The sequence below is a fragment of the Periplaneta americana genome, chromosome 8, assembly GCF_040183065.1.
Source record: "Periplaneta americana isolate PAMFEO1 chromosome 8, P.americana_PAMFEO1_priV1, whole genome shotgun sequence".
Classification (NCBI taxonomy): Eukaryota; Metazoa; Arthropoda; class Insecta; order Blattodea; family Blattidae; genus Periplaneta; species Periplaneta americana.
The window spans coordinates 96,334,249-96,350,902 of record NC_091124.1 but is presented as its reverse complement, the minus strand read 5'-3'; the positions used below and the strand labels follow the sequence as shown (position 1 = coordinate 96,350,902).

Here is a 16,654-nt window from a genome sequence, read left to right as displayed (position 1 = left end):
TTAAACGCGAGTATTTTTCTTGGCCTCATCAATTTCAGTTCTGAATTAGACGCACTCTTAAGGAACATTTGGAAAGAGGGACAGTGTTTAAGAGCACATCAAACACTATACAGAACTAAGTCCTTCAAGCCATTTTGATGTATGCCATGATATTTCAAAGAAATAAAGAAAGCTGCTGACTTTTTAGCAGTTAAGGCTGATGAGACAACACACGTATATTATTTACGGTGTGCTGCAATAAAATTAAACGCTTTACTTTGCTATTACTGGACCTACATAGGAAACTGATTAACTGCAATTTCATGACTAACAAAATTATGTAAATTTATACTTACATAACAAATGTTAATAGTTATGTAGTAGTTAGAACCTATAATAATAATAATAATAATAATAATAATAATAATAATAATAATAATTATAATAATAATATGATAATCATAATAAATATTTGTGCACCACAAGGATTATTTATCACCACACGCCACTGCTCTGAAGACCTTTTACAGTCATTAAAAAAATGAATTAAATTTCTATGCTCGAAAATTCGATTACGGTGGGAAAAATACAACAGAAATGAGAAAAATGTCTTAAAATATAATGTGTTATGTTTCAACCAAGATGCAAAGTCTGAAAATAAAATATGTAATACTTTGCCGCCTACTACAAAACAATTCCAATTTGATTCTGCCAGTACAAGCATTCGAGACGTCCACGTAAACTTTTTGGAGACTTGGCGAAAGATTAAAATGGAAAAAAAGCTAGTCCACATTTTAAAGAAAGATCGCCAGAAGAAAAGCTTTCTGTTGCCCATATGAATTTCAGAACTTCTAGGAAAAGAGATGGGGCCAATATTGTAGGAGAGCTTTCACTTGCATTACTTCAACGTGCGACAAAATGGAAAAAAAAAATCGTAAAAATTGATTTTGAGGAACGACCAACAATTATCAGCTAACAAGGATCTCGCTTTGATTACTGATCTACAGTTGACCTCAAATCAATATAAAGAATTAAGGGAAATACAAAATCTTGTAACAGTTAATTTAGATCCACCGTTTTACTTATTGCGAAACATTGAAGATAGGATAGGTTCAGGCATGTTGACATGACATGTTGTTGACATGATAAAACAAAGCAGTTGCAATAAAAACGATGCAAATACCGCAAGAATATTTTTCAGGGAGGTTTCCACTTTCGCATATATTATGGGAATAGATGGAAATCTAATAAGTCGTTTACACATAATATATCAGAAACCTTTTTCATGCGGTTTTGCAATACTGATGAACGGGCACTTGACATGTAAGCAAGGGAGACAAGGGAATTATATTTATGCTTGCACAAATAGTATTATATGCCTACAATCATTCACAAACTCTTGGCTCATGGACAGAAGGTCACAGGACACTATTATACTTACTGGCAAACTATCTGAGGAAGCCCAGGAAATGAGGAACAAATACTATATTAGACTTTTCAGAGAAGTCTTCTCAAGAAAAACATCAAGAAAGACACAAATACCTATCTTTTATTCAGGTTACTTATTTCTTTGGACCCTTACATCACCAGCTTAAAGAAATTAAGAAGAGGAAATTGCAGTTGATTTCAATAGTAGTGCTGCAGTTGTCTCCGAGCCTCCATTAGTCGGTGCTGTCAAAGGAGAGACTAGCAGTGAGGATACTGATTCTAATGGGGATGCATCTGACATCCGAAGGAGTAAGATATGTAGCAATATTCCTTCGCCTTACGCTTTCAATTTTAAGTGTATTCCACATTATGAACATTAATTCCACATTATGAACATTAATTTATTTTTTCCACTTGAATCGAATTTTTTTTACAACATTACTATTTTTATTTTCAGTAAAAATAGTTGCTATTTTCATTTTCATTATTAAAAACTTATCAACTTCAGTAATTGAAGGTACATACTAAATTTTATGAAAATTGAGCGATTAGTTTTCGAGAAATGATTTTTGGCCGGCTAGACTCGCTAAATTACACACTGTGCGACCGCTGGATTGGCCGAAAGGGGCTGAATGACAGAGCTCGTTTTGCATGACCTCCATGTTCACCAGATCTTACGCCATGCGATTTTTACCTTTGCGGATTCATAAAGGATCGTGTGGATGTACCTCTACTACCAACTGACCTACCAGACTTAAGACAGAGGATTGAAGCAGTTGTTGGAATAATTACTCCAGACACACTGACCAAGGTTAGGGAAGAACTCGCTTATCGACTCGATGTGTGCCGTGTGACGAATGGTGCTCACATTGAGTACTTGTAACAAAAATGTTTGAGTTGCATTTGGTGTATTATATTTTATAATTGTACGTTAAATGTAATAAATACTACAAAGCCTTAAAATCCCGATATTCATTTCTAAATATTTAGCATTCATATTGTCAATTGTTTTCTCAAGTTGTTTGTTGCCTTCAGTTTTAATTGATTCAGGAGCTTTATGGGAAACTGTTGTCTTATGTTTATGAATTTTTTTCCTAAACTATTTTCCTTTTTTTTCTTGTCACCACTCCTGGCTAACCTTACATTGTATTCCCGCAAATTTAATCCCTGTATCTTCCTGTGTCCCCATACCAACTGTACTGATTTCATGGCAAACAGAACGCCCTAGCAATTTGTTATTTACTTCTAGCCATGAATTTTCATAAGTGAAATACCTGTATTGTTCTTCATTCCAACTATCAGGAGAAGTTCAAGTTTCGTATGATACCAAATTCTCATTGTATGGGCGAATCCAAAAATGCATGTAGAGTATTAGTTGGGAGGCCAGAGAGTAAAAGCCTTTGGGGAGGCCGAGATGTAGATTTATTTATTTTATTGGGTTATTTTATGATGCTGTATCAACATCTAGGTTATTTAGCGTCTGAATGAAATGAAGGTGATAATACCAGTGAAATGAGTCCGGGGTCCAGCACCGAAAGTTACCCAGCATTTGCTCGTATTGGGTTGAGGGAAAATCCCGCAAAAAACCTCAACCAGATAACTTGCCCCAACTGGGATTCGAACCCGGGCCACCTGGTTTCGCGGCCAGACGCGTGTGGACCCGAGACGTAGATGGGAGGATTTGAGGGAGGTGGGGTATGATTGTAGAGACTGGGTTAATCTGGCTCAGAATAGGGACCGATGGCAGGCTTATGTGAGGGTGACAATGAATCTCCGGGTTCTTTAAAAGCTATAAGTAAGTAAATAAGTAACCAAATTCTCATTACTTACTTACAAATGACTTTAAAGGAACCCGGAGGTTCATTGCCATCCTCACATAAGCCCGCCATCGGTCCCTGTCCTGAGCAAGATTAATCCAATCTCTACCATCATATCCCACCTTCCTCAAATCCATTTTTATATTATTCTCCCATCTACGTCTCAGTCTCCCCAAAAGTCTTTTCCCTCACCGGCCACCCAACTAAAATTCTATATGCATACAAAATTCTCATTACATTCATTATTATCCACACTAGTTCAACACTAATTTTCAATAACGTGAGCACAGTTGCTGTTTAAGTTATCAGTACACTGCTTCTTACCATCTGGTTTATCTGTCTCTTTTGAAAATGTTCTCTTCGTCAGCCACTTCATCAGCTCATGATGGCAAGAACAAAACATGATACAACACAGATTTAATCACTACAACTTCATTAAAAACACAATGCGAGCAAGAGCACCAGACATGCTTTGAGGAAGTAGAAAATAAACATGTGAATTCCGTTTCTAGCTTTTGGCACACCAATAATGCTACAAACCTATGAAAATTGAAAACTGAAATTTAAAATACGGTAGTTCTTTTCCTGCCATCTAGCTACTTCGCGCGATTACTACAAAGAACAAGTGCACTTGTGCAAATCAAGATTTCAGGTATAACTCCCTGTAAAGTTGATTTGAATAATTTCGAGGGAAAAATTGTTCCGGGGCTGGGTATCGAACCCGGGACCTTTGGTTAAACGTACCAACACTCTACCAACTGAGCTACCCGGGAACTCTACCAGACACTGATCCAATTTTTCCCTCTATATCCACAGACCTCAAAGTGGGCTGACAACCGTCAAGCAACCAACATTGAGTGCACACTAACTCTGTGTGTGACTTAAATTGTGGTTTTCTGTTAACTAACAGTGACGTGTATTATGCAAATCAAGATTTCAGGTATTACTCCCTGTAAAGTTGATTTGAATAATTTCGAGGGAAAAATTGTTCCGGGGCCGGGTATCGAACCCGGGACCTTTGGTTAAATGTACCAATGCTCTCCCAACTGAGCTACCCGGGAACTCTACCAGACACCGATCCAATTTTTCCTTCTATATCCACAGACCTCAAAGTGGGCTGACAACTGTCAAGTAACCAACATTGAGTGCACACTAACTCTATGTGACTTGGATCGGTGCCTGCTAGAGTTCCCGGGTAGCTCAGTTGGGAGACTGTTGGTACGTTTAACCAAAGGTCCCGGGTTTGATACCCGGCCCCGGAACAATTTTTCCCTCGAAATTATTCAAGTGCACTTGTGTTTGATACCGGTACATAAATAAGACAATATTAAACAAAATAAATGGCAGCTGTGTCAGTCTAAATGATTTGGAGACATGTTTCTGTTCTACAAAAAATAAAACAAGATAAAAATAAAAATTAATAACATATATTTCGGGGGATAGCGCCCACTTTTCCCCACAGTCTCCCCAACTAAAGCACTGTTTGAAAGTTATTTTTCATGTTGGATATGATCAGCATGTTTTCATGAAATAAAATACAGTTCAGTGGAAATTGGTTACTATAAAATTTAAAGTACGTAGCAGCCAAAAGATTGTCCTCCATAAATTCTGAATTTTAGAATTGGTTCTTTCCACTGATCACTATTTATTTATTTATTTATTTACGTATTTGTTTGTTTGTTTGTTTTGTCTATTTATTTATGTATATGTATTTATTTACTACTTGTATATTTACTTATTTATTTAACTCAACAATACTCATCAGGTTTTTAACGTCGAAAATGTATGAGGGAATAATCTCAAAACTCGTATTTTAGCCAATAACCACGAGGTGCAGACAGAATCATTCGATAAGGAAAGCTCTGTCAAAGCTGTTAATGTAGGTTAAAGTAAAATTGGCATTGTGACTTGAGTGTAATTTTTCATCTTTATTTGATTATGTTATCATTTAAATATATATATATATATATATATATATATTATTGCTCTGTAGCAATGGGCTTTAATAGCACAGTTCTATCTATCAAAGATAACATGTTATTGGGTGTAGAAAAAACTGTGATTTCTAGCAACAAGTGCACCAGAAAAAAAAAAAAAGACAGGTCGCTCTGAAGCACACTGATGCAGTTTCAATCAAATGCGAGATTGTTATAATACATCAGGAGTGTTGATTTGGGTAGCTCAGTAAACTGCCACACTCATAAGACACAATATTTGCAAAATATTAAGACAGAAATAATGGAATAAAATTTATATCACGTGAAAATACAAACTTACAAGAAAGTAAAATGGTGAGCGGGACTCGAACATGGTATATATATATATATATATATAATATTATATGCGAAAAATAATCACTTAGTGATTTAAGATGGTGCTTACTCCATCGGATCCCGGTCACTTAGTCACTCATAACGAGTGCTCCTCTGCACATGTATGAACATTGTGCCACTGTCATACATCTATGATGACGCAGTGCGTGAGGGTAGGCCACTAGAGGGAACCCAAGGAATGGAACTTAAACTGAGAAGATTCAATCCGACATCAGTATGGGAATCCGGTGTGGCTTAGTGGATAGAGCGTCAGCACGTAGAGCTGAAAACCTGGGTTCAAATCCCGGTGCCGGAGAGAATTTTTCTCTGTTCCACTAATCTTTCATCATGTGGTAATTTTTGTTTTGTAGAGTAAAGTAACTTTTGCTTTGTAGGTAGTCAAACATTATACCATTGAGCTATCACACACTTCGACAGTAAGTCTTTGCCAATGTCCATTAAACATGTACATGTGGTAATCATTGCATGCACCTGAAAAATTAATTTTTGTTAAATTCTTGTATTTGAAAGTTTCGTGAGTTAGAAAAAGATAACGGCAGAACAGAGTTACCGGTACATTCATTCTAAAGATGTGGGAGGGAAAAAGAGTAAGTGTAATCAAAAAGACAGTATGATGCAAAATTTTGGTATAGGTGTACTGTATGGCAGCCATGAAGAAGTTTCTAAGCCGGCCATTTTTTTTCTTTCCATTAGTGTACTGCACGTAAAAAATACCATTATTCATAGACGAGTCGAGACAAAATTCTATGTCAAGTCTGTCATTATTTCATTCTGAATTTTGGTACCATATATCACTGTGATAACAACAGTAATGGAGGTGAATAGAAGCATATTGTATATTTATTGTCATTAAAATTATGTATAATTTGTGTATCATTCGTTAATGGTGGTCTGTTACTTTTGGTTTCCAGGAAACCACCCTTAACTACATTTTACTATTAATAACTATTAGTTTTTCCTTCCATTTTTCTTTACTACATACAAACATTTTCCGAGTTCCCTCAATTCTCTTTCCTTTACTGTTCTATACAATTTCCTATATACTATTTCTACATTTAGTTTTAGTTATGTAGTATTTCTTCTATTTTGAAATTGTCCCTTAATTCTCTCACTTCCGTCCTCAGTTCCATCCAGAAATTATTATTGGCCATTTTGAATTCTTTGGGTGTACATAAATGCACCCCAATAAGCATTTAACTTTTTTATTACAATCTAATATTCCTAACCATATAATTTCCTCGAGACTTGTTTTAATTTCCTTAATCATATTTGTTTTTTTCTTCTGTACCCCTGAGTTTCTTCCTATTTTGCTCTACTTGGTTCTTACGTCTTTATTAAAGCATTTGAAACCGTTTATAATTATACAGATCTGGCTTTCAGGTAGTAGCTCCCTGTAAAGCAGGTTTGAATAATTTCAAGGAAAAATTGTTCCAGAGCCGGAACGTTTATAATTAATTTATTATTTATCTGTAACCAAGATTCGTCTAGTCCTAAGAAATCATGTTCTTCTAATAATCGAATAGAAGCATACTGAATTGTACACAGAAATATATTGGCCAAACTAAAAGGAAATTTCAAAACTAGATATTCAGAACACAAAGCAGATTTTTGTCATAGACGTAATAGATCAAAATTTGCCTCCCACCTGATAGAGAATAACCATGAACTTAAAAAAATATCAGATGCTTTACAAATTTTAAAACCTATTAATAACGGGAAAATCAATTTAGTTGCAGAAGAATTTTATATTTCTAAATTTCTCGGTAATAACACTTCCTTACCGTACGTCTTTATGCTCAAAGCATTATTATATGCTAATAGACCTGAAGATGCCATTAATTGGCGAAAGCGCTAGTCATGTTTAATTGTGTAATGACCTAATGTAAATTTTTGTGTTATTTCTTAGGTTAATAAGACAGTTATTGAAGGATTATTATACTTATTTCATTTAGAAGCATATTGATTCAAAAGTTCGTATGTCTAAAGCCTTCTAGGTGTAACAGTGCCCACCTATATATAAGTACGAAGTACAAATTGAAAATAGTCAGTCAGATGATTTAGTTGTCAAGTGCTCAGTATTCAACCAGATTGTAACATACTCCCACAATAATAATAATAATAATAATAATAATAATAATAATAATAATAATCTGTGACATTACAGCCCTTTAAGGGCTCAGACTGACCAGTCAACAGCTGGCCTCACGCCCACATCAACCAGAATGGAGGTATTGTGTGGTTAGTGCGATGACACTCCCCTCCCCAGCCATTATAGCTGGCTTTCATAATCGGATTTCACTGTCTATAATAGTTCTCCAAGTGCATCATGATGTGTAGACAGGTTGAATTTTTGTAGTACGGCCTTTTTATTTTATAGATATTCTATAACGTTTCTTAAATTTCTTTATTATTATTTATTATTATTATTATTATTATTATTATTATTATTATTATTATTATTATTATTATTCCTGATGTTACAGTTAGACAACTGAAATATTACTCTTGATTACTGATGTCTTTTTTTTTATCTTAAAGATGATACCAGTAACAAAGGAGATGAAAGTCCTCCACTTTCTGAGCATGGTAAAGGAAATTCAAGAATGGCAAACGAGAGGAATAAGAATACACCTGTAAAACATTCAACAAAATCCTATAAGAGTGCTGCACCTAATAAAGGAGAAAAGAGGACACCGATCTCAGAAAATGAACCAGGTGATCAGTTGTTTAATGTGACTTCTTACTAAAAGTAACAGATTGCTTACTGTGATAATTTTAGTTGTATTTTTCCCAGAGCATGAAATATGGAACAATATTATGTTACTGTAATAATAATAATAATAATAATAATAATAATAATAGCAATAATAATAATAATAATAATAATAATAATACTAATAATAATCTGTGACATTACAGCCCTTTAAGGGCTCAGACTGACCAGTCAACAGCTGGCCTCACGCCCACATCAACCAGAATGGAGGTATTGTGTGGTTAGTGCGATGACACTCCCCTCCCCAGCCATTATAGCTGGCTTTCATAACCGGATTTCACTGTCTATAATAGTTCTCCAAGTGCATCATGATGTGTAGACAGGTTGAATTTTTGTAGTACGGCCTTTTTATTTTATAGATATTCTATAACGTTTCTTAAATTTCTTTATTATTATTATTTATTATTATTATTATTATTATTATTATTATTATTATTATTATTATTATTATTCCTGATGTTACAGTTAGACAACTGAAATATTACCCTTGATTACTGATGTCTTTTTTTTTATCTTAAAGATGATACCAGTAACAAAGGAGATGAAAGTCCTCCACTTTCTGAGCATGGTAAAGGAAATTCAAGAATGGCAAACGAGAGGAATAAGAATACACCTGTAAAACATTCAACAAAATCCTATAAGAGTGCTGCACCTAATAAAGGAGAAAAGAGGACACCGATCTCAGAAAATGAACCAGGTGATCAGTTGTTTAATGTGACTTCTTACTAAAAGTAACAGATTGCTTACTGTGATAATTTTAGTTGTATTTTTCCCAGAGCACGAAATATGGAACAATATTATGTTACTGTAAATTTTTTTTTTTTTTTTTCAATTTTCACAACAAATATAATTGGTAAATAAACAATACTGCTAATATTAAAAAATGAAAGTTTTACAAGTCAAACAAAAAATAATGTGAAGTGTATAATATACAGGATTAGTACAAATTTGATAAGTAATTCTACTAGTACTCAAAGTACATTAAGTTCAATTGATTAACATGATGTTGGAATGGTGTCTGTGAAGAGAAAAGGTATTCAAAGTCTATTGTTCTATACAAGTTTCTTATTATTTCCAATGATTATTAATTATTTTGTTAATTGAGAGTCAAATTAAAAAAAAACTTAATTACATTTATTATTTTGTCTATTTTGCTCATGCATTCAGTAATCAATCTCATATAAAGGTCCCCCATACATACTAAGACTTACTCTGTAAACCTAAATCCACAGGCAAGTCTCGTCGTGAATGGGCGAAAAGTATGATGGCTTTCAAGGCTTTTGGCCTTGAGATAAGTCTTCAGATTTCTAGGACTACTTGAAATTTTCCTACTATAGCGCTCTCCAAATTAAGCGGCAGAAAAAGTAAGCATAGAAATAAATGATACTGCGAGCATCTGGTCGAGATTTCATTGTTACGTTGTGCAGTTCTCTATAGGGAAATGGCGGCAAGCTGTGAAAGTTCAGATTTAAGGAACTGTTCTCATGCATTTCTCTTAGAATTTATAGAAATGTGTAAATATTTTCCATAGAAAATCAAAAAAGTTTTAATAACACTTATAACAGCGAATCTGTAGATATATTTAAAAATCATGCTAAGGAATCACTTAGAAATGAATGGAGAACCATGGAGGAATAGTATTTCTCGAGTGATCGGATTTCCCCAGGGAAATAACTTCACTGATCTCTTATGTCTGCTTGGTAAACTAGTCTAGAGGTAAGTCTGAGCATGTATGGGCAATCATCCAATTCAGACATACCTCCCCGTATATGGGGCTCTTAAGAATTCTTTTATTTTCAACCAATCACGGCCATCTATCACTGTAATATTGTCGAAATAATCTTGCCGTACCAGATTAGAAATTGTCTGCGTATTGCCACACATGATTTGCAATTGTTTTTGTTTAGTGCGGGAAATATTTAGAAGGCAGTGATAGTAAGTTCATTATGGCGATAATTCGAAAAGATTCGGCGAAGCAACTGAAAGAAATTGATGAAATTAATAATGCCATACCAATAAATACATACAGACCCCAAACAAATGTTTGGAAATATTAATGCTGTTTTGTAAAAGAACGAGGAGACAAGCTTTCAGCCATTACCGGTACTTAAATTCAACAGAGCAATGCAGTTTTGCAAGAGTAGGCTGTAAACATGAAGAAAACCAGTGAGAAGGTTACATGGCATCTTGTGAGACATCCAAATTCTTCTCTTCAGGCGTCAGTCTCAGAACTTAATGACTTTACCACGTAGTTTCGAAACGTTGTAAATGTCTAGTTCCAGAACAAGGTGGAATACCCAAAGGTCTGTTTCTGATTGTGTGTTGTGTTTTGTTTCTGATGCAGAATCTTTTTTTTTCAAACTCTATGCACTTAACATCGTGGAAAGTATAAAAAACTTGAAATATGAATGCTATAATGCTTTCAGGCGCACTAAAACAATAACGAATACACCTACAATAATAATTGTGACAAAAGTAGAAAATGAACTTCGAAACAGTGAAAGTAACTGCCACGCCAGAGTACAAACACATGTCACATCCACACCCTGCCATATAATTCAGAACTGCGTGTTCATGACAAACCAAAGCAACTACAGTGAGCCACTTCCATAACAACTCATCATTTGTAATTGCTTCACATTGGTTGGTTTGAATGGTTACAGTACCTTGGAGACTGTGTGAAGTTGTAAGACTCAGTGCCTTTCTGTTTCTTGATGGTCTTCAAATCCATTTGAAAGTGATTTTTTCAATAAAATGTTAGATTTCTTTACTCATTCTATTAAAAATAAAGACTGTATACAAACATGTTACATTTGTCTTATTTTTCAGATGTAAGACGATCAAAGAGGAACAGAGTGAGACGTTTGGAATATTGGAGAGGAGAAACGATAGAGTATAAATTAGGAATGGACAACTGTCTTGAAGTGGTGGGCATAATCCCTGGGAGTCCAGATTATATCTGCAGTCCTCTCCTACAGAAAGGTTTACATTTTACTCATATATTACTATCATTAATCTTTGATTATAGTATTCTGTAACTCGTATCTTAATCTGCATCTTGCACACCACAATTTTTCTTGAAGCAACATGTTTCTCATGCAGCATTGTTTCATATACCTCTGGAACTGATTCTATGCTTTTGCAAATTTATTAATGTTTGTAATTCATATTAATATTTTGCATGTGAAGTAAAGACTTTGAAATACGGTATTATGTTTTCGTCCCAGATGTCTTGTTTAACATACAGGGCTATTCAAAAAGAAGGAGCAGATTTCAAACATTTATTTCTTCCAAACTACAAAAGATAGAAACACAATTCCAATGTTCCTGGACAGAGAAAGATTCAATGTTGTATGCATTCAATATGAGCACCATGTGTTACACGACAAATATAAAAACTGAGGCTCATTTCTTGCCACACATGAATCAGCTGGTCTCTAGTTCTTGAATTCACAGCTTCAACAATTCGATGTCGCAGACTTTCAAGAATGTCAGGCATAGGGGGGATAAAAACACGGTCTTTTACGTAACCCACAGATAAAAATCACAAGGAGTGAAGTCTGGAGACCTAGGAGGCCATCAGCGATGAAGTTGATTTTCTCCTCCTCTTCCAAACCAACGTCCTGGAATGGTGTCATTCAGGTAACGTCAGACATGGTTAGAGAAATGAAGCAGGGCAACATCTTGCATGAAGATGAAGTCATCTGAATCATCTTCAAGTTCAGGAAATAACCAGTTTTGAAGCATGTCTAGATAGGTTATTCCTGTCACAGTTTTCTCCATGAAGAAGAAAGGTCCATAAACTTTGTTTACAGATATGGCACATAAGACGTTAATCTTCGGTGAATCTCTTTCATGTTCAATAACTGACATAGGATTTTCACCTGCCCAAATTCTAACGTTATGGCGATTAACTTTACCGGAAAGATGACAAGTGGATTCATCGGAAAAGATTAATCATTCAGAAAAATTGTCTTCTTCCATATCATCTAGCATGCTAATGCAAAATTCGTACCTTTTGTTGTGGTCGTCAGGATGTAATGCTTGCAATAACTGCAGTTTGTACGGCTTCATGTGCAGACGGTGTTTCAGAACTCACCATACCGTTGGTTGAGGAATGTTCAGTTCTCTGCTTGCTCGTGTTGTGGATTTTTTGGGCTCCTTTCATAAACTCTACAAATACGCTCTACATTTTCATTCGACGTGTGTGGACGTCCCGTGCTTTTCTGTTTGCAGATGCAACCATCTTCTATGAATTTTCGATGCCATTGGTAAATCTGCTTATGATGAGGCGGTTGTTTATAAAACTGACGGCGAAAAGCACGTTGAACTTCAATGATGGACTCTAGTTTTGCTAATTGCAGCACACAAAATGCTTTTTCCTGTTGTGTCGCCATTTTACTACAGACAATCAACAGCGCCAATGCGGCCATGATTGGAACTTCTACACGGACTGTTCAAAATTTAAATTTTCTTCTGTCCAGGAATGTTGGAATTGTGTTCCTATCTTTTGTAGTTTGGAAGAAATAAATATTTGAAATCTGTTCCTTCTTTTTGAATAGCCCTGTATATACTGTAGGTGAAATTTGGATTTTATATTATATACAGAGTATATGAAGTATTATAAGCCAATGAATCTTAAAAGGATCAATAAAACTAAATCCTAATCTTTCCAAACTAAACAGGAAGGGACCTTCCAGAAAATGACATTGACAACTTTTCAGTGTGCCCCCTTCATATAACACTGGGGAGCTAATTTCAGAATTTTAAATGAAATTACGGTATAATTTTTGTACTTTCTGATCATTTTTCTTTTCGAGTTTAGCAACTTTCATCTAAAACTTTTGGAATTTTGAAGGCATGTCAGTTAAAATACTAAAGATGTTGCGGCGGTTTACAACAGATTAGACATGCTTTTCCCCTGTCAAGACAAATTTCTAAAGCATCTCAACCATTTTGATGGTACAGCCCCCTTGCTGTTACATTATATTCATGCAGTCTTTTGAAGTGTTTAGGTGTGCTTAATAAAAAATTAAAACTAAGGTAACACTACAAATCAAATATATTTGAAATTAATAGAGGTTTAACAATAAATGTTACAAAATTATTATGCCGCAATTTATCAAACTCTTGACATGTTCACAGTTTATAATAATCACTAGTCAACAGCATTTTTTGTGCCGACAAACAGAATGCTGATTATTACCAAGTCTGATACGCTGATTACGAATATGTAATCAGATTTTTTCCATCACGTCAGGTTTCGGAGCACTGCAACAATGTTGTATTTTATGAATAGCCATAAATACAGTGCTGGCGGGAAGTAACTATGTATTATTAATTGGCTGTGGAATTTTTAATATTGATGCAACCATAATGAAAATTGTGTGTACATGTAAATCATTAAATAGAGTTTGAACTTTTGCGCGTCCATAGTATAGATGGTGGCCGTGAAGGGCGGTTCGCGCAACAATAGCAAAGATGGTCGATCACCTGTTTGTTCGCGAACGAACTGCACGCTATGAAGTGTGGAATTCCGTTGTTTTCGTTCAGAGAAGGTGCCATACAGAGAAAGGAAGGAATGCCACAATCCGTCCAGAGACAATAAAGAATTGGGAGCACAGATTCGGGGCATTATCATCAATGCCCCACGCAACTTCCTCCAGAAGACTGTGGATTCCATTACCTGCTGCTTGAGGAAATTGGTGGAAGCCACAGGAGCCTACGTTTAATTTCGATGTATGCATACGTAAATTTCAATAATTTAGCTTTATAAATATAGAATTTATACACATTTTTCAATACCTAGTATACATGTACAAAGTCCCTCTTCACTTGACACATCTGAATCATGGTTTGTTGATACTTGAGAGAAAATATAGACTTACAGGGTGCCTGGTAATGAAAACAGAGGCAGTCAGTCTGTATTTTGTTTAGTTCGGGTGTAGAGGTTTTGTTAGTAGTGTGAACTGTTCTGTATGAAATGAAATGAAGAAGCAAACGCCTAGTTGTAAAAACTTTCTGAACCAATGGTATGGCGTGAACAAAAGAACCACAAAGATGACTGTTATTTCTGCTTAACCAATGTTACTGGATTTTCTTAAAAAAATAAGAGACTCGTTCAGTTTCCTAATCTCCCATCAGCTACAAGACCAATACCTCATGGAGAAAAATTACCTGTTCCCATTCCACCTTCTACATGGCAAGAAGAATCGGAATCTGACATAACGTCATCTGATGATGTGCAGCTCTCTATATCAAGGGATGAAGTCTACATTCCAGATGAAGAGAGAGAAGAAAAGCCACATTTAAAACATAGGTGGAACTCAACGATCTAGTACGTGATTTGTACTTAACTAAACAGCTGACTGAGCTTCTAGAATCTCGTCTTCAGGAATGGAAGCTGCTGGATAAAGATACTAGTGTTTCGGTATTTAGAAACATAAATAAGGATCTGTTACCATTTTTCATAGTTGCAGATTGTGGAGTTTGTACATGCAGCGATGTAAATGGACTGATTAAAACTAGGTATTACACATAATGCTGAAATGGCGCTTATTTATAGATGCTTCTAAAATTAGTCCGAAAGCCGTTTTGTTACACAATCGTAATAATCTTTCCTATATATCTGTAACATACAGTGCAGCAATGAAAGAAATTATGAAAACATGCGTCGTATTCTTGAAGTCATTAAAATATGAAAACCATTGTTGGCATATTTGCGGGATCTTAAAGTCTTCTACATGGAATGGAGAATGGATTCACTAAATATGCTTTTTTCTGTGCCTTTGGGACAGCCAAGATACTCAGCATCACTATATAATCAAGGAATGGCCAAGAAGAGAAGATTTCACTCCTGGGAAACATAATGTAAAATTTAAACCTTTAGTTGACCCACAAAAAATATATCTCCATCCTTTACACATTCAATTAGGACTCATTAAGAACTTTATGAAAGGTATGGACACAGTAGGCAAAGGTTTCAAATATCTACGAAGAATATTCCCTGGCTTGTGTGCTGCAAAATTAAAAGAAGGAATATTCATTGGACCTGAGGTTAAGAAAATGATGTGTGATCGATTTTTTTTTTTTTTTTTTAGAAAAATTAACTCCAAACGAATGTATAGCATGGGAGACATTTAAAAGTGTTGTGAATGAGTTCCTCGGCAACAAGAAGGAAGAAAATATGACAACTAGTTCAGAGTATCTTTCAAAATTATAAGAATTTTGGATACAGGATGTCTGTCAAAATTCACTTCCTGCATTCTCATTTAGATTTTTTCCTAAAAACTTGGGTGCAGTGAGTGACGAACAAGGGGAACGCTTTCACCAAGACTTTTACAGATGAAACAGCGTTATAAAGGAAGATGAGATCCATCTATGATGAGTTATTACTGCTCGTTCATACAAAGAGAGAATACTAAACACACACAAAAAAGTGTTTTAAAGCGATGCCGCCTTCCACTACGTAAATGTAAATAGCTATTTACATCATTATAACATGAAGGATACTTTATTATTAATACTAACACCACTATAATAGTGAAAAACTATGTTTATGCATTCTGCATTAGGTATTAAAAACGTGGAACTGCTTAGTTAGTATCGAACTTTTCAGAAGTGTAATAAGGGTAATAACTGAAAATCTGAGGGTGCTGCTAAAAAATGGGTTCCATTTTTGGATTCAGCATGGCAAATATGTGGATAGTAGCAATGTTTCATTTCGGCACAATTTTCAAAGTTAAAATTTGTTGACTAGTGTAATCTTTGAGTTGATGATGATAAACGAAGCATTTCACTTTTACAACAAACTTAATGTGATACTTGTTTTTGTAATCCTTTTACAAGAACATCAATTCTTGGTTTCAATGTTTTATTCAGACCTAGTCGCAAACAGTTTTGCAGATTTTGTAGCCCTAGTCGATTCCTTTCTTTTGAACATATTGCAGCCATTGCCAAAAAGCCTGCCTCACATAACCAGGTAGTTGAGAATGGATGAAGTTTTTTTCACTGCCACACTGCTGAGCGAAGGATATTCTCTGCTTATGCTTATCCCACTGCCACACTGCTGAGCAAAGGATATTCTCTGCTTATGCTTATCCCACTGCCACACTGCTGAGCGAAGGATATTCTCTGCTTATGCTTATCCCACTGCCACACTGCTGAGCAAAGGATATTCTCTGCTTATGCTTATCCCACTGCCACACTGCTGAGCGAAGGATATTCTCTGCTTAGCTTATCCAAAATTCTGATAATGGTGTTTCCAAGAATTTATTTTTCAGAGTGCTTTCAGATAAGATAATAACTCTATCAAGTTGTCTTCC

General features: G+C 35.2%; 1 protein-coding gene and 1 non-coding gene across 8 annotated transcripts in view; one reads left to right on the top strand and one right to left on the bottom strand.

Moving 5' to 3' along the window:
• The window catches only part of LOC138704910 (uncharacterized), a 148,043-nt gene that overhangs the window by 103,117 nt on the left and 28,272 nt on the right, over positions 1-16,654 (top strand). For 5 of the 7 annotated variants that reach the window (XM_069833310.1, XM_069833304.1, XM_069833308.1 and 2 more), the window contains 3 exons: positions 8,096-8,272; positions 8,851-9,027; positions 11,160-11,312. In XM_069833310.1, the coding sequence (XP_069689411.1) occupies positions 8,096-8,272; positions 8,851-9,027; positions 11,160-11,312 (507 nt within the window). The remainder of the gene's footprint in view (positions 1-8,095; positions 8,273-8,850; positions 9,028-11,159; positions 11,313-16,654) is intronic. The other 2 variants (XM_069833311.1, XM_069833309.1) reach the window with 1 other exon arrangement.
• Positions 4,213-4,285, bottom strand: TRNAN-AUU (transfer RNA asparagine (anticodon AUU)). Its single transcript has one exon. It is a non-coding gene; the product is annotated as a tRNA-Asn (tRNA).